General features: G+C 36.0%; 1 protein-coding gene across 3 annotated transcripts in view; it reads left to right on the plus strand.

Annotated features, from left to right (window-relative positions):
* LOC104906363 (succinate-semialdehyde dehydrogenase, mitochondrial) overlaps positions 1–17920 on the plus strand; it is a 44943-nt gene extending 27023 nt beyond the window's left edge. Inside the window, exons 9-21 of one of the 3 annotated variants that reach the window (XM_010695106.3) lie at positions 2628–2693; positions 2778–2855; positions 2932–3009; positions 8432–8498; positions 9711–9796; positions 10050–10082; positions 10182–10214; positions 10418–10518; positions 11940–12025; positions 12207–12313; positions 12389–12466; positions 17323–17389; positions 17485–17920. In XM_010695106.3, coding sequence (XP_010693408.1) covers positions 2628–2693; positions 2778–2855; positions 2932–3009; positions 8432–8498; positions 9711–9796; positions 10050–10082; positions 10182–10214; positions 10418–10518; positions 11940–12025; positions 12207–12313; positions 12389–12466; positions 17323–17358 — 849 coding nt within the window. In that variant the 3' untranslated portion in view covers positions 17359–17389; positions 17485–17920. Of the gene's footprint in view, positions 1–2627; positions 2694–2777; positions 2856–2931; positions 3010–8431; positions 8499–9710; positions 9797–10049; positions 10083–10181; positions 10215–10417; positions 10519–10605; positions 10693–11939; positions 12026–12206; positions 12314–12388; positions 12467–17322; positions 17390–17484 lie in introns of those variants that run through there. The other 2 variants (XM_010695105.3, XM_057392554.1) reach the window with 2 other exon arrangements.
* Positions 17921–24864: the final 6944 nt, after the last annotated feature.

A 24864-nucleotide genomic window follows, 5' to 3' on the forward strand; every position in this document is an offset into this window, starting at 1 on the left:
TCTTCTCTTATTCTGGACTCCTAGATTCTGAGAGGTTTTCTGATTGTTCTTGAAGTTTGCAGCAGCTTTCTTGAACCTGTCATTCTTAGAAACAGAAGATTCCAACAAGGTTAGCTTTAATAGAAAGTTCATAGGGAGAAGAGTCCTTATCCTTTAGTTTGTTAGCTTCTCCACCGACTAATTCCTCTAGCGACATATATCTCTTCTTATGTTTGAGATGGTTGCAGCAACAGGACCATGAATCGGGAAGTTTCTCGATTAGGACATTGGCATGTAACGACTCGCGCATCTTCATATCCTCAACTAGGGTGTCAACAACCAGATTGTTATACTCATGGACTTAGGTCCATAATTGGATTATCATTAACTATCTTGAACTGTGATCACGTTCAGTGGCATACTTCTTTTGTCCCAGCATCGTTGGTCCCAAATTTCTTTTCCAAGGTCTCCCAAACTGATTTTGCTGAATTATTATTAATAATATATCAAATAGGGCATTGGTCATATGACTGAGAAGATGACCTCTAATGAATTTGTTGTGCTCTACATATGTTGCAATCTGACCATCTAGATCAGAAGGTGTATCATGACAACTGGCTGGATGCTGAGGGCAGTCAGTTGAGACTTGAGAGGACATAATCAACCTCGAGTTGCTCGAAGAAGAACAAGAGCTTTTAAATTTGTACCATCAAGGCTTCTAGTTTAGAGAGATGAGGAAGAGTTTTGAACAAGGATGATCCGTGATATGAAATTGGAGATGAAAATATTGCTTCTAAATTGTTGTAGAAAGAGTTGTGTGAAAAGCCGAAAACAGTGGAAGGATAACAATGTGGGCCGAAATGATTAATGTGTTAATGAAGCTGTGACATGTTAGAAACACTGTCTTAGAAGCAAAATTCTCCCCCTCGATTTCACACAACTATTCCCCCTAATGTGCACTGTAATAAGGGAAATTAGGAACTCATAATAATGCTCTGGAGAGAGAAAATCAGTAAAGAAGAGAGGAAGAAGATAATGTTTTCTGTGTGTTATCATGGACAGCAAAACGCTTGTTTTAAAAGCCAAAAACAAATCAGGTTTGGTGGAGTAAAATCAGCAAATGTTACAACACATTTAAAACAGAGTGGAATAGACTTGGCAACTGAAAAGCTTCATTAACCTGAACTCTCAGATACAGCACGGCCATTCTAGTCTATACCACAACTTCCATTTGCATTATATCCAACAATTCTAGTAGCTTAGCATATAAATTAATAACTCGGCTATTCTATTAGGTAATGCTGGTTTCGTAACCTACTTTGAACTTGTTGTTCCGCAAAATGTTGTTACATAATGCCGTGATGAAAATCACGGCCTTCTCACTGCGATGCCCGTTACGTGCACGCATGTTTGTTCTTCAAGAAGACCTAATGACACTAAAATTTGTTGCACGCAAGTCTGTTATGTTCTTTATTGTCAAAATTGGCAAAAAAGAGAGGGGAAACAAACATTGCAACTAGAAAAGAATGTGAACGCACCAAAGAAGGGAGAAGAACGTGACATGGGTTTTCAAGTTGGGTATTGGGTAATGTATATGAGCTAGCATTTATTTATATGAATTAAACACTCATGTTTTAAGTGATTATTCATTCACCATATACATAACCCAACCATATGATAGGTTTGGTCATATAATGTCGAAGGAATGCTTGTTAAACTTAAAAGATGCATGGTTCAGTTTAAAAATCTGTTAATGTGAAATTTTTAAAATTTCACGCCGTAATAATTGCCATCCATTCGATTCATATGTTACATGCCGCTTCCGCGTCAAGGCAATAGATACCGTTAACACGCATGCGCGAAGTTCTTCCCTTGCTTAGCGTCCAAGAAACCCTCGAAACCCCTGTTTGTTATTCAAGAAACTGTCCACGATCCAAGATTAGTAACCTCCATAAACACTCACACATCAATATTTTTCTTGCTGAATGCGTTTAGCAAACAATTCTTTTGACTTATGAGATTAGAGAACTATTACTCAAGAGTTACACCATTGAAATCCACTCATAACCACCTTAGATTGATGTTCCTAGCTTTGTACCTGTCATCTATTAATTCTATCAGAAAACATCAAGAGGCGTTCTTTATTTTAAGATTGTTTGTTTTCTGTAGAAATTTCATCAAAGGAACTCTTGGATTCTTATCAGAAATGTGTAAGAAAGAGGCATAAACATAGTGAATTATTGCCTTTTGGTATCACTTTGAATTTGTGGGGTTTTCTTTGAATGTTGTAACATATGCGAGTTGTCATGATTTTCCTGAATGTTATCACAATTACTTATTATTACATATCTTAAACAAAAACTTGAAATGACAACCGGTGTTTCTTGAATAAACTGATTTTAGTTCCCAAAATTTCATCCTTCTTGTGATTCTGTGCCGTTGAATTCATTCATTTAGACAAAAAGCTTGTTAATGGAAGAAACATTTAGTGGAATTAATTCTATTTTTTTGTTTGAAATTATTTTACACCATGAGATATATTCATGTGTTGTTGAGCAGTAGAGGTGAATGCTTCTGCTCAAGATTTTGTTTGAAAATGTTGCATCACTATTGTAAGGATATCAACTTTTTTTTCTTGAATATATTAGGGTGCAGTAAATGTAGTAATGGGCAATGCTACAGAAATTGGAGATGCATTATTGGCCAGTTCAGAGGTTAGTATTTCGAAATATGAATATTTTGTCTTCTCATAATATGTTTTAATGCAATATGCGTGAAGATGCCAGTACATTTGTCAGGTGAGGAAGATTACCTTCACAGGCTCAACTGCTGTGGGAAAGAAGTTAATGGCTGGTGCCGCCAATACTGTTAAAAGGGTATGTTTAAGATTTCACATAAGTTTGCTTTGGGTGTGTATAGTGATCTCCTAATTGGCTGCACTATTTGTGTTAGGTGTCGTTGGAACTTGGTGGCAATGCACCCTGCATAATATTTGATGATGCAGACTTGGATGTGGCAGTGAAAGGAGCTGTGAGAATTACATCTCTTTTTCTCCATTTTGTTCTTCAAATTTACAGAAATTGTAGATAATGTCCATCCCTTAGAAAGTGTTCTCTCAGTTTCTGTAGAAGTTCCGCTTGATTTTGAGGCCTTCAAGAGTTACTTACACCTGGATAAGAGGGTCAAGACTCTAGCGTGTATAACTTTGGAGTATTGATGGGTGGATGGTTTGGTGCCTATAGCTAGTTGGAAATCCTTATACTAGTCTTCATGGTCGGAGGTTACATCATATCCCTTCATAGCTCCATAAACCAAATAGTCAAATTACACTCTGTGGGTGGATAAGGGAGATGTGTGTTGTGTGCTTTGGGAGTGGCAAGACTAGCAACTATTGTCTTCTGGCACTCTCAGTCGATTACTTTTAGTTGGAGTAATTTAGATTGTCGTTATGCAACTGGTTTTTCTTATTTGTTAATGTGTGCATTGTGCTCTCAAGAGCATAATGAGAACTGTGCTCCAACAATATAAAATAGAACATTTACGAATACGAAAACGAACATTTTACTGTTAAAGCGGAATTTTACAAAAATTCACTTACGAAAACAAACATTTTACTGTTGAAATGGAACATTACAGTGATTCACTTATGAAAACGAATATTTTATTGTTGAAGTGGAATATTACCAGAATCCAATTACGAAAATGGACATTTTATTGTTGAAGTGGAACAATACTAAAAATCAATTACTTAAATACATATGCTTATCAAATATAGAACATATTTTCAGGGAAAATATAACATTTTTTGGTGAAAAATAAGTTTTAAAACAACATATTTTAAAATAGACATTTGCTTGCTGAAAATAGAACAATTTTCACGAAAAATAGAACCTTATTTTCTGCTAAAAAATAAGAACAAAAATTTGTTAAAATAGAACATTTGCTTATTGAAAATTGAACAATTTTTACCGAAAATAGAACATATTTTATGCTGAAAAATATGCTTAAAATGAACATTTGTTGAAATAGAACATTTATACATCGAAAATGAAACAAATTTACTGGGTGCATGGTGTGCCCCATGCTCTTGGGAGCACAATAGAATTTTCACTTATTTGTGCTTTGTTGCATTTGCCCATAAGCAAAGTCAGCTTCTGGGGCTGTGAGGGGTAATGCTCTTCAGGAATATGCTTTGTTGATTCCTGTTTTTGCGTATGAAGCATGCTTGCCGTTGCATTTGGTGTTTGTTCCTGGAAATTTTTTGTTCTACAAACTCCTAATTTTGCAAATCAAACTCTGAGGAAACGTGAGAAATACTTCACGAAGTTGTGCAATATATGTGGCTGTCACACGTGCATTACTGCTAGAGATTGGATCTGATCAAGCAATAATTAAGCAGATAAAGGAGAAAGCATTGATTAGAACTAAGTTGTATTATAATTAGTTTGATTAAGTAAATACAACCTCTCCGTATTTAGATGTGAGACATAACCCTTTCTCTCTATCCTTCTATTTATAGCACTATGGATGCACATACTACATACCCGTTATCGCCACAGAACTACATTCTAGATTATTTTCTGACATCACCATAACAACCCACCCCTTTTGTAACTAACTCACAGCTGATTTACTCATTTTTTTGCCTGCCTTGGTTGTCTTCTAGCATAAGTAAACTGGATAGCTGGTGGTTTGGGTTCCGTCATTACCCCAAATCAAACTGCCACCTTGTCCTCAAGAGGTGGAACTGTGGAAACGTCTGGGTCTAGGCAGCAAATTCTTCCCAAGTAGCTTGAAAATCCTGCAAGCCTTGCCCTCCAATTAACACTTCAGAGAAGTGCAGGTTCTCAGTAGAGGCATTTCTGACCCCAAAGCTCTGTCTAGTTCAGCTTCAAGCACCAAATATTTAGTGAGGCGAGGGAGGAATAGTTTGGGATACTGGAGCAGAGCCAATTGGTTGCATTAACTCATTGATGTGGCACACAGAATTGAATTTTGAAAAAGTGTGGAAGAGCCAGTTTGTATGCCACCTTGCCTATCCTTATATGGCCGCTTAGCGAGTGAGTGAAACTCCCACCTGAAACTCCAAGTCGCTTCTCTTAGAACTTCCTGTGCCCTTATCCTATGCTGTGCGGAGACTATAATACCCTTGAGATCATCCAATGTAGCATCTCTATCTTGGAGCATTTCTTCGACTGATGACACTGCTGTACCACCATGATTGAACCTGATGAGGTGTGGGCGGTCCGTTCCATATAGGGTTTTAAAGGGAATACAACAAGAAAAATAGATCGTAAACTTCCCAACCTTTGATAGGTCGTAAACTTCCCTGACCTACCAAAGCTATCCCATGGTATTCTTGTGGTAGGGAAAAAGATTAATAGATGAAGATTTAGGAACCACCAGCCTACCTTTATATTTCCATGCTTCTTGGTGCAGTGTTTTCCTTTTGGGAACTGAGACTCCATTATGAATAACCTGGGTTACCTGCATAATAAAGGTATCACCCTGAATTTGGGCCTTAATATCCTCCCATCTGATGGTGGAAGAAGTGATTAGAAAGCTTAATTCCTGTGGAATGCATTTGTTTATAATAAATGTCAAATTTTTACCCTAACAGCTCTGTTGATCAGTGCTTATGACAAACTTCCTCCCAAGTAGTACTGACTCCATTTTTGAACCGCTGACACAATGGCTATCAGTTCCATCTCATATATGGACTTCACCCTGCTCCAGTGCTCCTAGGACCCAACAACTTGCTATAATAGACATTGTAGGCAACTGGATGCCCTTGTTGAAGAAGAACTGCACCCATTCAAAAACCAGATGCATCTGTTTCCAGGATGTAGGGAAGAGTAAAATTGGGTAGCTGGAGGATAGAGGCACTAATCCTTGTTGCCTTTAGCGGTTTAAAAGACCCAATTGCTTCAGCAGTCCACCAAATGTTGTCTTTCAGTTGCTCAGTAAGAGCCTTGCAAGGTCGGAACATCCTGCAATAGACATCCTCTACTATCACCTAAGTCTCAAATATTCCTGTAGTTCTTTGAGGACAAGGTCATTGTCGTGGCAGGGAGTATGTTACACCTCCACTGAGGCATGTTTATTCCAGGCGTAAAAGGAGGGGGAAAGAATTCTAGAAGCTTCTGGTTTGGTGAGCTGGCCTATGATTGGCAATCATTGCAACATCAGCTAATTTGTCGTTATTAGTATGTAAGCTTTTTGTCTTTGAGTGAGAATAATTCCGTTGGCAGGGATTTTCTAGGGCAGCCTGTAGGAGTAAGCCTTTAAATAAGGTATGAAATGGAACAGAGGCATCCAGAAAGTAAGAGTAATTTTAGTATTGTAATGGAGAGTTTCCAGCCTCTCGAACTGCTATGAGAAGTATCCGGTTAATCATTAATATTAACACTCTTCTTCCTCATCTACTTCTTTCTTCTTTCTATTTTCTTCTTTGCTATGTGGTGATCTATATGTACCTTGATTTCACCCCATTCAGGGCTCTTTATGGGCAGACCCCCCATCCTTGATTCGGTATGGTCATGGGCAAACCGCTGTGGACTCTCTTAGGCTCAACTCTAAGAGAGAGAGATGCGATGTTGGATGAGATGCGTGTCTAGCTCTTACGTGCCCAGGAACGCAAGAAAGCTAATGCAAATTCTGAACGCAGAGAGGTTGAATTTGAGGTTGGAGAATTGGTGTTTTTGAAGCTACAACCATTATCGACAACGCTCCCTTGCTAGGCTCCCCAATGACAAGCTGGCCGCAAGGTTTTATGGGCCTTATGAGATCATTCAAAGAATAGGGAAGGTGGCATATAAGCTAGCGCTACCCCCTCACAGCAAGATACACTCAGTTTTTCATGTGTCCCAACTTAAGAAGGCAGTGGAGATCTTGCTCCTTCCAACTCTCTTCCTACCCAGCTTACAGAAGACTTAGAGCTCGTGGTGGAGCCTGTAGAACAAGTGCAGTGTCAAGGAAGATTGGGAAGTGTTAATTAAATGGGAAGACATGCATCCTAGTGAGGCTACCTCGGAGAATTTTGGCACTATCAACCAACAGTTTCCTCATTTCGACCTTGAGGACAAGGTCATTGTTGTCGTGGGGAGTATTATTACACCTCCACTCAGGTATGCGTAAAAGGAGGGGGATGGCCTATGATTGGCAATCATTGCAACATCAGCTAATTTGTCCTTATTAGTATGTAAGGCTTTTGTCTTTCAGTTAGAATAATTTTGTTGGCAGGGATTTTCTAGGGTAGCCTATAGGAGTAAGGCATCCAGAAATTGAGAGTAATATTAGTATTGTAATGGAGAGTTTCCAGCCTCTCGAATTTCGGTGAGAATTATCCGGTTACATTTATGAATAATATTAACACTCTTCTTCCTTATCTACTTCTTCTTTCTTGTTTTTATTTTCTTCTTTGCTTATGAAGTGGTGATCTTTATTTACCTTGATTGCCAGTACTGAGTGCAGAACTTTCCAGTTTATAACACAATCCACCCCTTTAGTAACTAACTCATAGCCGATTTACTGATTTTCTCTTGCTGCCTTGGTTGCCTTCTACCATAAGTAAAAAGGATAGCTGGTGGGTTTGGGTTCTTTGGAATTACCTTGCCAGAGAAGCAGAGACATAAAAGGAAAAATGGAAAACGAATTGTGTTTAGATCTGGTTGATTAACTCCAACTCTAACTTTCTGAAAACAGCCCTCTTCTCTATCTACTCTGCTCTGTATACAAAAAACTTTTTGCAATGTGTGGTGTTGCTTGGCTGGAGCATCTTTGGAGTTCTCGGAAAAACATTGGACAACAAGGTATGTTGGGAAGCTTGCGTTGAGAGCTTTGAGACTGAGGCTTGTGATAGTTTCCCTCTCCCTCAACCCAGGGCTTAGCAAAATCTAGATCTAGAAGAGAAGGGAGTAATTTGAAAGACATTCAGAATAAATTACAGAAGTTGAGGCTGTTGAGACAAAGGCGAGAGAAGAGAGAATGAAAATGGGATTTATATGAATGGATAGATGATTAGTCAAAAGGTTGGTGAGTGTGTACTTAGGCTTTAGTTTCACAAGCAAATCCCAAACTTCAGAAAATCGTCTACACTCTACGCATACAGAAAACATAATTGTTGGAAGATATCATAGCATACATATTCTTTTGAGATAGTGTAGGATTGTAGCACAAATAGTTTTTAATATTTTATTTATGAAAAATTTATTTTATCTATAGTGTAATGTTTTAGTGTATCCTACTTTTAGAAGAATTGATGTTTCATTGTTACAAATCCTGTTTCTGTTTTATATACAATTTTATAGTTGGACAATAACTATAGAAGCTCTTAGAATAATTCCTTTTTGGTTATGCAATTATTCCTTTTTAACTTCAAGATAAATCCTGACCCTCTTTTGTCATTTGTTCTTTTAGTCATATTAAAGAATGTTTTGATTATTTTTTGCAGCTTGGGTCCAAGTTCCGTAATAGTGGACAAACATGTGTATGTGCTAATAGGATTCTTGTTCAAGAAGGTATGATGGTATTTATCCTAACATTTGAACTTTGTGTGTATAAGAGTTGCTTGATGGTCTTTGTTTGTAGTCTTCATACTGTCAGTGTAACGAACTGGATTTCTGGACGTTAATTAAAAGCTGAAAAGATGATTTTCATTAATAAAGCTGAAATTACAGGAAATAAAAGGATAAATATCAAGTATTCAAGTGAGTTGACAGTTGACACATTCCCAACCTAGCCACTTAATTCAACTCTCAAATATATTTAAGCATACCCTTTTCCTGTCACTAATATCCTATTTTTTAAAGCTAACTTACTTCCTCTCTAAGCAAGGTCAATTTTGTTGTACCTCCATTATTACCTCTCTCCTATACCCATGCGTAACAAATTGATGGGGTTTATTTCAGTGGAAATAAAAAGCGGATCATTGATGACACTGAGCTTTACTTTAGTATAAGTGGACATATTGCTTAAGGATGCAAGGGGAACTTTCTCTTGGAAACTGTCTATAACTATCATCATAATTAATACAATTTCAAGATATTAGGGTATATTGATCTTTCTTTAATAATCGCTTTGATCTTCAAGATAGACTCTTGGTAACCATGAATATCCATGAGGAAGATTTGATGATGCATAATAAGAATACAAGAAGATAACGGGTAATCTGTGTTATTGGTTGAAGGGGGAGTACTGTGTCAAATGCTTCTAAAAAATTGAATGTTCTCTAAACTCACATATTATTATGAAGATTAAGGGTGGAGAGGCAGATATTTTTGGTTTGTTTCTGGAGAACAGCAACAATTGATGATAATGCATGCTTTTGAAATTCGGACCATTGACAATAACCTTAGGCATTGCCAATTAAAATGAGAAAAGACCAAATATCACACTTTCAAGATGTTTCTCGTCCACAATATTTCTGTTAACAGATTCACAGCTGTCTAGAAGTTAAGCTTTGTACCAAATAAGGGCCTGTTTTCCCCAGCTTATTTTCAGTTCAGATCAGAACAGTTCAGATCAGTTCAGTTCAGTTCTTGACAATACTTTTACTCTCACAAATCACTATTCATTCAGTTCAATTCAGTTCAGTTCAGTTTAGTTCAGCTGTTTTATGCCGAAGAGAACAGGCCCTAAGCCAGACCAGGTTCCAGAAATTCTGGGAAGTGCCATAGGAGGTATTTTGTACCCTCCATGATAAAGTGTGACATATTTCATTCTAAATGCAGGTATCTATGAAGAATTCGCAAGTGCTTTTTCAAATGCTGTCCAGAACCTTCAAGTTGGGGATGGTTTTGCTGATGGTATTGTCCAGGTGATGTAGTCATCTTATATGTGCTGAAACGGATCAATTACATTTGTTTCTTTGTCGATATGGCTGAAACTTATCAAGTTCAATATAAGAATTGGCTTTAGCCGCTTGCGATATTTTAAACTATTCATTGACCATTCTCAAATACTTGTTCCAAGTTTTCTCTGCTGTAATTTTGATGGCAATAGATTTTTGGAAGTTAGGTAAGCATAACCAGTGCAACCAGAACTGATAAAATAGTATCTAAATGTTGCAGGGACCACTTATTAATGAAGCTGGTCTTCAGAAGGTAATTTCAATATCATTTTTGTAGATATGGTTATTGGTCCCATAGAAGATAGTTGACAGGACACTTATCATCTGTAAATTTCATGATGGTGGGATACAGGTTGAAACATTTGTCCAAGATGCCATTTCAAAGGTAAGGTTCATACTAGTATTCTTCCTCTCTAACTTGGTTCTATATGCATAAACTCTGAGCTTCTTCACATTGAATAGGAAAAAGTTAGGCTGTTGATAGATTTGGAAGTTCATCTCCTATCTTCAATCTCCCATCTCCCCTGTTATTCCATTTATAGAAAGTGTTAAAGCATGTAAACATTTTTTCTCTCTTTCCCTTTTAAGGGAGCAAAAGTGCTGATAGGGGGTAGAAGACATCGTCTTGGAATGACGTTTTATGAACCCACTGTCATGACCAACATCAAGAGTGAGATGCTTTTGTCAAGGTACTTACTAAATCCATGTGGCTATTTTGTTCTAATTATTCATGTGGTATTTTTCGTTTAATAAGGTGGGGGGATGGTTTCTTCTAGGTGCAAGTAGAACTGTCAATTACACTGACGAACAATGTGATATGCGTCCCAGTTTTCTACTTTGGGGGAAATAGTCAAGTGATCTACTCTTGCCTTGAAACTGAGGTTAATTTATAGGCTTTGCTTCTATTTCCATTGCATTGATGTCATGATTTAGCTATAAAAGGGGGGGGGGGTGATGGTTCTCTAGGTGCAACTGTCAATTTTACCGAGGAACAATGTGATATGCACCCCAGTTTTGTACTTTGGGGGAGTAATCAAGTGATCTACTCCTGCCTTGTAATTCAGGTTAAATTACATTGATGTCATGACTTAGCTTTTAAATCTGTTACTTGTGAGTCCGTTAAATTTTGGTTGAAATTTTTCTTTACAAATTGTTGCAAGTTAGGATTTGGAAAGGAATGGAAGAGAATGGTAAAAGGTCTCTTTTTCATTCTTGTATGATTGTGTTTATGCACAAGTTTTAGATACAAAGTAGCAGACTATAAATATTTTTCTTGCAAGAGTCTTATCTACTTTCCTATCAAATTGATGGAATATGAATGGAATAAAGGATGAAAAAATTGTTTTGTTTGAGTTCCTTCTAGTCAGGAAATTAAGGAAATATCACAAATTTTTGTATTTTGGTGTTGTCAATCATTCAAAAAAAAAAAATGTGTACAGTTTTCCTTAAGTTGCTTCATCAAGTGATCTGTTTACCTCTAGCTTGATTGTTGATCTCTAGCTTTATAAGGTGGTGGAATGTTAAAATCCCATCCTATATTTTCATGTATTATGTTTACCTTTATTCTTTGTAAGCCTATCTATAAGTAAATCTTTTTTTGATGTACAAGAGGGGCAGCTTATCTTAATGTATTAAGGCACTCAACCATGTTTCGTAGGTACTTCATGTGTGTTGAGCTTTGAGTGTGACTTTGTGCTACTATAGACTCGTTATTACATTTATCTCATTTCAGTGTTCCCTCGCTGTTCTGTGTTCTGGTGAAACAATATGAAATGAAGTAGCCTAAGGCCAATGTAGGATGTTCCCTAATAGTTCAATTATATTCAATTTGTAAATATCATTATTGAATTTAATAGGGACGACTTCAAAACAAGAAAAAGAAAGGCCTAATTTGATAGCTAGGACGGGGCCTCCACAATGTTTACTACGGCCCTGTACTTGGTGAATTGGTATCTAAATGCTTTTTATAAGCTTTATGAGTTAAAAAACTGTTTTTTCATTGACTGGTGCCAGTGCTGGTCCACTCGAAATCTTCAATGCAATTATAATTAGTCTGGAGTGGACTATCACATTCTAATCTTCTGATTAACAGTTGATTAAAATTCTGCAGGGAAGAAATCTTTGGACCTGTTGCTCCTCTTCATCCCTTTAGAACAGAGGACGAAGCTATCCGTTTGGCAAACGACACCAATGCAGGTATGCTCATTCATTATGTTCTGGTACTTGGATAAACAAGTCATCAATTGTTCTTTACTCTGGATTCACACTGTCCTTGGTACAGGCAATGTAATATATTTTTGTGTTCTCAAAGTTCAGGGGTTCAAATGATGGTTGGAGTCTTTTCTATGTGATATAAATTTCTTCTGAACTTTTGCAGGATTAGCTGCATATATATTCACAACAAACATTCAACGCTCTTGGCGTGTCAGTGAGGCCCTTGAGTATGGAATTGTTGGTGTTAATGAGGGATTAGTTTCCACGGAGGTCTGTGCACGTTCTCAAAATTATGCACAAGAAATGATCTAGTATGTTATTTTAAAACCACTTTATGTGAAGCAGGTAGCTCCATTTGGAGGATTCAAGCAGTCTGGTATTGGCCGAGAGGGTTCAAAGTATGGCATCGATGAATATATTGAAGTAAGTCACACCTATTAGGAACCTTTCTTCACCTGGTGGTCCTTGTACATTGTTATGGGGCAAACTTTAGTTCATCGAAGTCCTGAAAAGCATGGTCATTGATGCAAATGAAGTCTCACACATGGAGACTTTGATATGAGCAAGTTCTGTAATAGTTCTTTGCAATTTGCATGTTGGGTACAAGGATATCTTAATACTCAAACTAGCACAATATCTCTATTATATAAGCCAAGGGGGGAGCTATGGTGTCCCCCTTTAAAAAGTCCTTTTTGTCCTTAGCTAAATATATAATTGGATATTCAAATCTTCTATAATATATCCTTTCCTACTTTAAAGATGGGGTCAAAATTCTAATGATAAATTAAACTAAATAAGCATTAACAAAGTAATTTGACACAATTAGAAAGATTGTTATTTAATTAAAAAAAATACAAATTTAAATTGACTATAAGACCTTATATCTTAATGTTCATTACAATTTCTAATCAGTTTACATAAGTTTGTACAACAAATAATTATAAATCACACTTCTAAAATTATATTTAGATTAAATGTATTAAGAACAGACCAAAACAATCGACGCATGCATTGCGTGCATAGTAGGCTAGTATGATAATATTGTAATTATCCTATAGGAGCATATGATTGCAAGCATAAATGCATGTTAAAATCACACATAGTAGGCCTCTTGCATGTCTTTTGGCCTCCCTTCTGCCTCTTAATCCCCATAGAAATCAAAAAACAAGCTGAAGTAGTGCAATTTTTAATTTGGTATCCGCTCTGATACTACATGTAAACATATAAGAGGGCACTTGGTTTACAAAGGGAAAAGCAGAATGGTTAATGTGATGTCTTCCAATTCAACAAACAAGAAACAGAAAGACAAAGTAAGATTGCAGAATTTGAGGGTTAACTCAAAGGATTCCGCAACCCAGAGATAATTATATTGATATGAAAAACCAGCAAACCTACAAAATAGTGGTGAGCAATCGAGAGGCTCACCACGTAAACTTGCTTACACTTTTCTCAATGAATTCTCTATTGATCCCATTCTCCCTATATATACAGCTTCTTCTCTCTCTCCATAACTAACTTCTTGCACTCTCCTTTATTTAAGTAAAATATTCCCTTCATAATATTTTTTCCACTACCCACTTAATGATCAATACCTCATTTACCCTTTTTTTGTTGTGCCTCGCATATGTCAGCAATGATAGTACATGTAAACATATCAGGGGGTAATTGTTTTACAAAGGGAAAAGAAAGAGAAATACAAAGTAAGATTGCAGAATTTGAGGTTAACTCAAAGGATTCGGCAACCCAGAGATAATTATACTGATATGAAAAACCAGCAAAACAACAAGATAGTGGTGAGCATCCCATATGCTTCCCTTCTCTCTAAATAAACTTCCTTACACTTTTCCCGAATTCTTTGTTCATTCCATTTTCTCTATATATACAACTTCTCTCTCCATAACTAACTTCTGACAACTCTCCTTTATCAGCAAAATATTCCGTTCTTTATATTCCTTCCACTACCCACTTAATGACCAATACCTTATTTACCCTTTCTTGTTGCGCCTCACATACGTCAGCAATGGTTTAGTGGTATGAGGTGTCACAATACCTCCCCCCAAAGATTCATCTTGTCCTCAAGGTGGAACCAAGGAAACCTGTGATGGACAGCCGCAAACGTCCTCCCAAGTAGCTTCAAACGCCAGTAAGCCTTTCAACTAGATTAAGGCTTCCAAGTGGTTGTGCCTACCTTTTAGTGACTTGATTCACATCAAACAATTGTTCTGGTTGAGTGTGCAATTCTGACAATTGGGGTGGAAGAGTAGACAGTACTAGACCAGTCCCTACAGCTTTCTTGAGTTTAGATACGTGAAAAACGGGATCAATTTTACTGCGGGAAGGAAATTGGAGCTTGTAAGCAGCAGCCCTAATGCGTTGTAAGATTGGAGAAGGACCATAGTAACGTGCAACTAGCTTCTCATATGGTCTTTTGGCCAATGACTTCTGGCGGTATGGTTGTAGTTTGAGAAAACCAAATTCCTGACACTATAATTGACATCTTGTTGCTTCCCACCATTTCATCTATTGTTGAGCACACAAGAGATTAAAGTGCAAATCATCAAGGACAACATCCCTTTCTTGCAGCATGGCCTCCAAACTATCCACTCGGGTTTGTCCCTTGTTCACAAGAAGGACATGTAGAGGGTCACGACCATACAACACCTTAAAAGGAGGCATCTTTGTTAAGAGATGGGGAGAGGTGTTGTATGAGAACTCTGCCTAACCATTGACCCTATGTTCTAGGTTGAGCTCCAACAAAACAACAAAGATAAGTTTCCACCATAGTTCACAATCCCATCCGTTTGAGGATGGTAGGCTGTGCTACGCTTAAGAGAAAACCTGTAAAACCGAAATATATCTCGTCAAAAATTACTCATAAAAAAAGTGATCTCTATCGGATACAATAGATGATGGAAACCCAAGTAAGCGAACTATTTCCTTTATGAACAACTCTTCCACGGTCAATGCCGTAAAGGGATGGCGAAAAGCGAGAAAATCCACCAACACAAGTACGGTATCCACCCCTTTCGAAAGTGCTAACCCTTCAATGAAATCCGTCGTCAAATCATCCTATACCAAATATGGAAGCAGCAAAGGCTGGAGAGTCCAATTCAATAAACAAGAAACAGAAAAACAAAGTAAGATTGAAGAATTTAAGGTTAACTCAAAGGATAACCCTGAGATAATTATATTGATATGAAAACAAGCAAAGCTACAAGATAGTGGTGAGCATTCGAGAGGCTTCCCTTCTCTCCCAAACTTTCTTACACTTTTCTCAATGAATTCTCTATTGATCTCATTCTCCCCTATATATACAACTTCTCTCTCTCCATAACTAACTTATGACAACTCTCTTTATTTCAGCAAAAATATCCCCTTCCTAATATTCCTCTCACTATCCACTTGATGATCAATACCTTATTTACCTTTTCTTGTTGCGTCTCACATACGTCAATAATGGAGTAATGGTTTAGTGGTCTCAGTACTCAAGAAAGGGAAAGAAGGAGAATGGAAATGGATACCTTTAGATTTACTAGGTTGTTTGTTTTGGAAATATAAAAAGAATGTCTAACCACCACCACATTGTCCTTCCCTCTACAACCACCACTATTACCCCTCCCTCGTCCCTCCTTCAATATCAACCCTCCCTTCACCGTTACTCTTGTTTTTCTTCTCCTCTCTACCACTTATGCCGCTGCCTCTACCCTCCACTGACGCCGCCGTTGTTGCTTCTCACTAAATCTCTTTTGTAAATAAACTATTTTCTTCTCTTAGATCTAGATTTTTTGCGAAGTGGGAAGTCGTAGGGGTGGGTTTTTGAATGGGGTTGTGGGGGTGGGTTTTCGGTGAGGCTTTCAGCATGGGGTTTGATGGATGTTGATTAAGGCTTTGTTGGTGGTTTGTTAAGTCAGGGGTGGTGGTAAGTAGGGTTTTGGTGGGGTCGTCTGGTGAGTTAGGGTACGATGTTGGTGCTGTTGAAGATAGCGGTGGTGGACAGGTGCCGGTGAGGGTGGCGGAGGTGGAGTGGTGCTGGTAGTGCCTTGGACAGTGGGGGTACAATATGTATTGGTGGCTTTGGGAAAGGGAATTGAAATACCTTGGGGGAGGTGGGGGAATCAGAGTAGAGGAGTTTGGGGGTAAGGGGAGGGTAATGGGAATGATTGAAATGACGATGAAAACAACAAAGGGAATTATCCCAATGGATTCTCACACCCTTTCCTAACAACTCCATACCAAACGCCCCCTAAATATTTCGTGTAGGCATTTTCTGTATCTCTTAGTTTTTTGCATCATATTTCAACTCTTGTTCACTCTATAGTTCACATTAGGGCTCCGTTTGGTTGGATGTAAAACATTTTCAATGTAAAATGATTTTTCATGTAAAACATTTTACAATGGAAAATTCAAATGCAAAGCTAATTTTCCTTTGTTTGGTTCAATGTAAAAAAAAGTTACGAAAAAGAGAAAAATAAAAGGGGAAGGGAGAGGATGGATAAGAGGATAGTAAAAGAAAGGTTGTTAAGGAAGAGAGAGGAAAATGTGTTTTCCCTTCATTTTGAAAGGAAAATGATTTTCATCTAAAGCTCCCTTGATGGAAATCTTGTTTTACACCCCTTATTAAACCAAACAACAGAAAATGAAAGGAAAAGGAAAACCCATTTTCATGGAAAATATTTTACACCCTACCAAACGGAGCCTAGATGAAGACCCTCACTAGGGATTCTCTCACACACTCACATCTTCAGTTGCTACTTTTTGAAGGCACGATGATATAACTTCTAGATTTGCCTAGATTAATTGAAATAGCCAAGTGGGCACGTGTTGGTATATAGTTAAGCAGATTACAAATAGATCTACATTCTGGTTTTAAACAACTGTAGAGTTATAATTGCAGACAAACTTTATGACACATGATTTTTCATGCTAAAAAAAAAAAAGTTTGGGGATAGGCTTTGGATCACTAATAATGAGATGAATAATTTGCCAGCAAATTTAGATTTCAATCCAATGCAAGGAAATCTGCTCTTTAGAGATATTGCATTTTTAAATTGTAATAATTGCCAAATAATCAGTGTAGAACCCGAAAAGGTACATCAATGTTTTTGTGTACCGTAGGTTAAGGCTTAGTTATCTATGTTGCTGCACTTTCAAAAGTGGTAAATACATGGATACACACTCAACACACTTATAGCGATCTTAGATGCATGTTGCAAACGAAAAAATTGGAATGTGTTCTATTGTGTTGCCATTGAAGCTGTTTGTCATGGTTATAATCGCAGGTTAAATATGTATGCTTAGGAAATATGCAGAGTTAACTCATTTGGGACAAATGCAGTAACCTTCAATGTAAGCTTTAGAAACGAACTCTTCTTGTCACCTTTTCAACTACTACATCTTCTACAGGGAGTTATTTTGCTTATATGTGTACTCTCTTCGTTCAGCAGGTTTCTGTTACTGTAAGTTGGGTCAGGACACTAGCTCGGGTGAACATGCCAAGTGAGCATGAGAATTATAAACCAGACTAGTATGTACTTGTAGTTATCGGTTTTCCTTCCAGCGGCTAATGCTTGTAAAAGATGCACATCAATAATCTGACTCAATGAGTCTAGTTGCCTGTCAAAGACTTCAACAGTTGTATTTAAACATGGAATGGACTACGTTCAAAACGACATGGCTAAATAGATACATTTGAATTGTATAAGTGTTTTGCAAAACGTTAAATAGATACATTTGAATTGTATAAGTGTTTTGCAAAATATTACATTACATGGTTTCCCGTAGTTTCACTATGCAACAACTAGAATGGTCTAGTAATAAGGTTTGTATTTCAACCTCAAAATTTTGGAATCAAACATACTCTATAGACATTTTAAGTGAGGATGCTCCGCTATCCCCCCCCCCCCTTTCACCTCTCAAGGGGCCTTTGCTTTTGAATTTTGGTCAAGTTTGACTTGTGCGAGGTTGTGGTTTTGGTATGACGCTTTGAATATAGAGTATAACAACATTTGCTCAGACTTTTATCGCTTATTTGTAATAAAGTAAATATATTCATAATTAATTAGAAATAATCTTCTTTGGTAGCTAAATGTGTTTATTTAATGTGAAAGTATTGGGTCAGACCGTCTGACCCAACACTTTCTGTCGGACGGGTTGATTTTTTTAACTTTTTCTCCACTTCTTCTCCTCTCTTTCTCTCTCATTTCATTTCATGGATCCAATCTCAAATTCAAGGGCACATTCAGATGATATTATTGGGTTGAAATTTTCAACTGATAGCCATCATCTATTGTCTAGAAGCTTTGATGTGCGAGGAATTGCCAAATCACTATGCTCAAACAAATATCGCATTTAGTCCAGATGAGCCGCTCATCTTGACTGGTACATCTGTAGAGAGAGATAACCCAACAGGAGGGTTGCTATGCTTTTATGATAGGGAAAAACTTGAATTAGTATCAAAGGTTGGCATTTCCCCAACTGGAAGTGTTGTACAGTGTGCTTGGCACCCACGGTTGAATCAGGTATGTTCATATTATGCTTTCTTTGCAAAATTTCTCTTACGACACAGGTTGGATGCTCCCCTTGAAAATGAAGTTTCTCAACTGAAAAAAATGAAGACTAACTGAAAAAAAAATGAAGACTAACTGAAAAAAAATGAAGACTAACCGAAAAAAATTAAGACTACCTGAAAAAAAAATTAAGACTAACTGATGTGCTTCTAACTGAAGTGGTACGACCAGTGGAGGTAACTTACTTTCATTTGGAGGTAAGTTCCTTTCATTTAGATGTAACTTACTTTCATTTGGAGGCAACTTACTTTCATTTGGAGGTAAGTTACTTTCATTTAGAGGTAACTTACTTTCATTTGGAGGTAACTTACTTTCATTTATAGGTAAGTTACTTTCATTTAGACCTAACTTACTTTCATTTAGACCTAACTTACTTTCATTTAGAGGTAACTTACTTTCATTTAGACTAACTGAAAAAAATGAAGACTAACTTAAAAAAATTTAGGACTAACTGAAAAAAAAAATGAAGATTAAGTGAAAAAAAATGAAGACTAACTGAAAAAAAATTACCACTAACTGAAAAAAAAATTAAGACTAACTGAAAAAAAATTAAGACTACCTGATGTGGTCCGACCAGTTTATTGTGTCAGACGAGTCTGACACAATACCTTCTCTTATTTAATTATTGTTTTCCATAATCATAAACTCATAATCATTCAAATAGACTTCTTCTTTGGTAGCTAAATGTGTTTATTTAATTATTGTTTTCCATAATCATAAATTCATAATCATTCAAATAAGACTTCCATAGTCAATACATTCATAGCCCTCAAACCTGACCCTAAGCTTACGTGAGATTAGAGTGTGACTGATTGATTACCTACATCCCGGGTGAGAAGGGAATCCCATATAATACTCTGTTTGTTCCATGTCCAAATTTGTCAATGGCTCAATTCTTCCTTCTTCGATGTGGTGTTTAGGTCTCCTAATCTCTGATACTCATTTATCTGTTTTGAGCGAAACTTCTTGAGACTTGTATGACTCCTTTAATTCTCTAATTCCCGTATATTCCAAAACTAACTTATGTTTTTTTAAATTCCATTAAGATATTTATTTCAATAAGATAGATAGATTTCGATTTTCAATTGACAACTACTAAAAAAATCTGTATTTGGACATTGAAGAAATGCAATTATATAATCTCTCACAAATAATTTAGACAGATTTTTCGCCAGGTATTTATGATGTTTTATGAAATTCATGAGGTATCCCTACGGTTTCAAAAATTCACCAGGTACCCTTTAAGTGTGCATATAATGTACTAAACACCCACAATAACTTACTCGTGTTGATTATGTTAACTTAAATGACCAAATCAGTTGACCCTTATCCTAATTCTCCTAATATTTCATTTAATTTATGCTCTCAATAAAGTCTTTTAATAGAAGACAATTTTTTCTAATAGGTACTTAGGTCATTAAAATTATTTAGAGCTCATGAAAAACAGGGATTTTATCATTAAAATTATTTAGAGCTCATGAAAAACATGGATTTTATCACTATAAAGGACATTTTCTGCATAATGTGGGTTAATTGGCGAATTAGGTTGGGATTCAAATGATTTCGGGTCATTTAAGTTAACGGAATCAACACCAATCAACTCTTGAGGGCGTGTCGTACATTATGTGCAAACTTAAGGGGTACCCGATAAATTTTTGAAAAAGCAGGGGTACCTCATTAATGTTGTAAAACCTCAAGGGTACATGGTGAAAAATCCGTAATTTGATGGGCTCTTGTAGTAGGAAGTTCTCTCTTCTTTGTGGCTAGATCCAGAGTTCGAAACAAGCTTATTGTTTTCGGATTAGCCTCAACTAGCACCTAATTGTGTGTAACAACCGCACTCTTTGAACCGTATTTTATTAAATAACGTCAACATTTTTTTTCTTTTTTAAAAAAACGACCATTGAAAACTTGGGGTTATTACGCCACATCTATTTTCTTTCGAAAACAAATGTAAGGCTAACTAAAGTAATAGTATATTAATAGAACTTGAAACTAGTTAAGTGAGGTATTAAATAAAACCAAACCCAATAGTCTCGCCTTAACAATCCAAAATCCTATGATAACTTAATAATAAATCCTCAACATTAGGTAGTCTTTTAATTCACAACTAGGTGGATCTAATACTACTTGAGCGCTCACTCTTGGAACGGAATCCCCTTTCACCAACCTGCAAAATTTAATAGAAAAGAAAAAGAGAAGAAATATACAAAAATTAGTAAACCCTAAGTAATTCCAACTCCATCCCGTAAAATAGTAAAAGTTTTATTTTGAAAATAATTTCATATATTATTTAACATCTTATATTATAATAAATACATGTACACAAATAATCATAAAAAAAAACATTAATATAATACGTTATATAATTCATGCAAAGTTATCTTTAATTAAGAAAGGGGAATGGAACACCAGTAGGCCGGGACTAGTCCCAGTAACCACCTACTTCAACAGTGAGTCGTCACCCAAATAATAATTTATGGCCAACATTGTTTTACAGAATGTCCCTAGTGTGCACACCCCTCACTAATAGCTAATGATCTCCGAAGACGCACGCCACTAGGTCCACTATTAGGGGGAAGACAATAACAGAATAATAAAAGTTCACAACCTGTTGGTAGCCTAATGATCAAATGCCACTAGGTTCACTACTTCACAGGGTAGCTGTTCATTACCTATGGAGGATCCAAATCCATAGGTTTCATTCCATTTTCACATTTTTCACTTTACGTACTTAGTAAATTTTAGGACAACCAAGAACATATAATTTACAACATAAACCACAGTATACACATACAATAACACATGATACACTTTAATTACTTTTGGTTATGAAAAGCCAAACGTCCAATATCACATTACCCATAAAGTCCGAAATCACATACATCGTTTAATCATAACTTTTTCATAATCCAATAGTCGTCAACTTACATGAGTTAACGTTAATTATACCAGTACCAAGTTCCCTTTGAATAACATAATAACATTAGTTGTTCAAAACCATCATAGTAGACTAACGGTAAAGTACTTATTTATAACATTATAATAATATTATTACTAATATAGTCATATGGTACATATAGTAGTACTTTACACAATAATAATAAAGTTCACACAATTGCACGTTTGTAAACACGTAGCACGTAATTTTCCTATACGGCATTCTAAAGTGGATGGACATTGCGAATTACCTCGAGTGCACGTAGAGTAGCAAAAGTTGGCCTAAAATTCACCTTATAAGTATTCTCCGTCTACAATGGCACAATAATAATTCTAATTAGTTGACTAATAAAGCGACATAAACTAAATTGTAATTACAAAAGATTGTTAGTCTTTTAAGTTAGACAAAAGAAAAAAAAAATTGTTTTTTTTTGAAAAAAAGGAAGGGAAACATGGTTGTACTCGTATAAGAGACAAGACGAAGGTTTCCTTTTGTTTGTTTTTTTTAAGATATGAAAAGCAATTGGGTTGTAACCCATTAAACCATAGCTACTGACTTTGCAAAACATATTTGTATAACATGAAGGAAAATAACTGAGAGAAGAAATGAAGGGAAAGGAAGCAGAGAAGAAGAAGAAGAAGTAAGCTGGAGCTAGATTGGCATTCCGACAACCAGAGCACGACGCCGATTCGGATCGCCAGAACTCCGGTGTCGTTGGTGGGTTCGTTTAGGTCAGCATTTTCTCTCTCTATATTTTCCTTTTTTTTTTTTGCTGAACAGATTCGAATTTGCGAGAAATTCAGAGTATATATATGGCTGTAGAGAAAAAGAATGGTATTGTGTGTGTCAATGTATGGAGAATTTCGGCGGTTTGTACTGTTGATGGGTTGTTTACATATTCAAGACTGTTTTTTTTGTTTTGTTATTGTCGCCATGAAATTGGAGTTCAGATTACAAGGGAAGGAGAAGAGAGAGAACATTACCAGTTAGCAAGGAAGAGATGTGTGCTGAGTGATGTGAATTAGAGGAGTATATATAGGATGGAGTAATGGGAGGTGAAGAGGAGGAAGATGAATCAGATTGGGAAGATCAAACAACGCATTTTTTTTTGTATTCCATCAATAACTGAAGTTGCTGATCAGTTCTAGAAGGCCCGTTGAATTTACTTGGCTAATTGGAAGACTAAGAGCTTGGATTTAATATGAGAAATTATTAGAATGCTCCATACTCTGTCGTATGAACTTGAATCACATGGAGAGGCTTTTTTTTTTTTTTTTTTTTTTTTTTTTTTGCAGATTATACTTAATGCTTTAATATAGCTAAGAACATAAACATACTTAGTTTTTTTTGTCGATGACTTCATTAAAACAATATATATATATATAAATCAACAAATTAAAATGGATAATTTGAAATTATTGGAGTTTTAAGAAAAAAAAGTAGTCAATGTAAGTAAATTATTTGTGTAAAATAATTATTTCAAACTCGTTAAAAATTCGGGATATTACATTGTCTCGAATTTTTTTTATGTTGCAATCGCTTAGCTAGACGTACGACTAACTTCAACTCCTCATCTTCAGTCACCCTTAATATGCTTATCTCATTCCCTTCAATTATCCAACAAGGTAGAAATTTTAATAATAATTAGGAAAATTTATTAGATACCCTTGATATTTGACGTAATTTTTTGATTGGCCCTCACATTTGGGAAAACTCCTCAAATACCCTTCAACTTTAACTTTGTGCTCAACATACCTTTACTATTAATTGCGCTCTAATGTTGTTAGAATTTCGTCTCTCTCCCCCACATCCTCCATTGATGAACCTATAAGCTTTTTTCTGTCCCCTCACCTCCATGTTATCTCTCCTATCAATATTCGTTAAATGTTTTTTGCAAAATTGGAAACCCATGATTATGCTCGAAATAAAACGATTCATTAAAACAAAAGAAATATTTTTTGTTTAAACTATATCAAACCCTATTGAATCCAATCAGGGAGATTAATGGTTGGGAAGTTGTGCCCAGATTCTAGGCAACAACCACAAAAGATTGCTTGCATGTGTTTTCAGCAGCGACAATCGCCATAAACCGCCGACAGTGGCTACAAGCATCAACCACTAGCAGTCATTGCCTATGCATGGCCTTGAGCCACTAACAGCATGTCGAAGCCCAACCACCTTAATTCTCTCGCCCTGCTCCGCCTATCTGCGCCATCTTCTGCCGCTCAAATTCACTAAATTCATTATTATTATTATTATTATTATTATTATTATTATTATTATTATTATTATTATTATTATTATTATTATTATTATTATTATTATTATTATTATTATTATTATTATTATTATTATTATCATTATTACTACTATATTATTATTATTGTCATTATCATCGTTATTATTATTATCATCGTTATTCTTATTATTGTGATTATTATTGTTATATTATTATTATTATTATTATTATTATTATTATTATTATTATTATTATTAATTATTATTATTATTATTATTATGGTAATTTATGAAAATAAGAACTTGTGATAATGAAATGATTATGAATATGATGTGATAAATGAAATCAAGTGACGGTTGTGTTTATGAAATGAGTTATTGAAATCTCTGTGAATGGATTGAGATTATGATGGATTGAATATGTTCACACTGGATTGAACAAGATGACGTAAACGTGTACGTGATTTATGTGATAACTTGATTAAAAGATGTTAATCACGTAAAGTGAAATATCGGAGGAAAATGATGAACAGGTTTCCCTGTATGAGTGGTTCAGCGGCCCCTACAGGTTCTCTGGTCACTATGCTGATTATTCTGTTAATGTCTTTCTTCTATCTTGTTGTGATCCAAGTAGAAGGGTTGTGCACACTAGAGACTCTGTTATTATGGCCATTATGTTTATCCGTAGGTGGTTACAGGGGATTGACCCCGGCCTACAATATTGAAGTAAGTGGTTACAGGGGATTGACCCCGGCTTACTGGCGTTTTCTTTCCCCTCCTTGAATAAATGGATTAATTAACTTAATGATATGATTATTCCGTGTATATATATGTGTATATGTGCTATGACTTTCAAAAACTATTAATCTACTATTTTACAAAGTATTTTTCAACTTAATTCTTTTATGAGATGACGTTGGAATTACTCAGTTTTTATGATTTTTGGGAGCTTTTCTCTCTTGTCTCTTTTCAATGTATTTGTGCAGGTGGGTGATCGATCGGGGGAACAAAACGGAGATCATTTAGAGCGTCATCCACTTAGCATATGATTAGCTTCCGCTGAAACTCTAAAACAC

The sequence above is a fragment of the Beta vulgaris genome, chromosome 2 (genome assembly GCF_026745355.1).
Source record: "Beta vulgaris subsp. vulgaris cultivar EL10 chromosome 2, EL10.2, whole genome shotgun sequence".
NCBI classification, from domain to species: Eukaryota; Viridiplantae; Streptophyta; class Magnoliopsida; order Caryophyllales; family Amaranthaceae; genus Beta; species Beta vulgaris.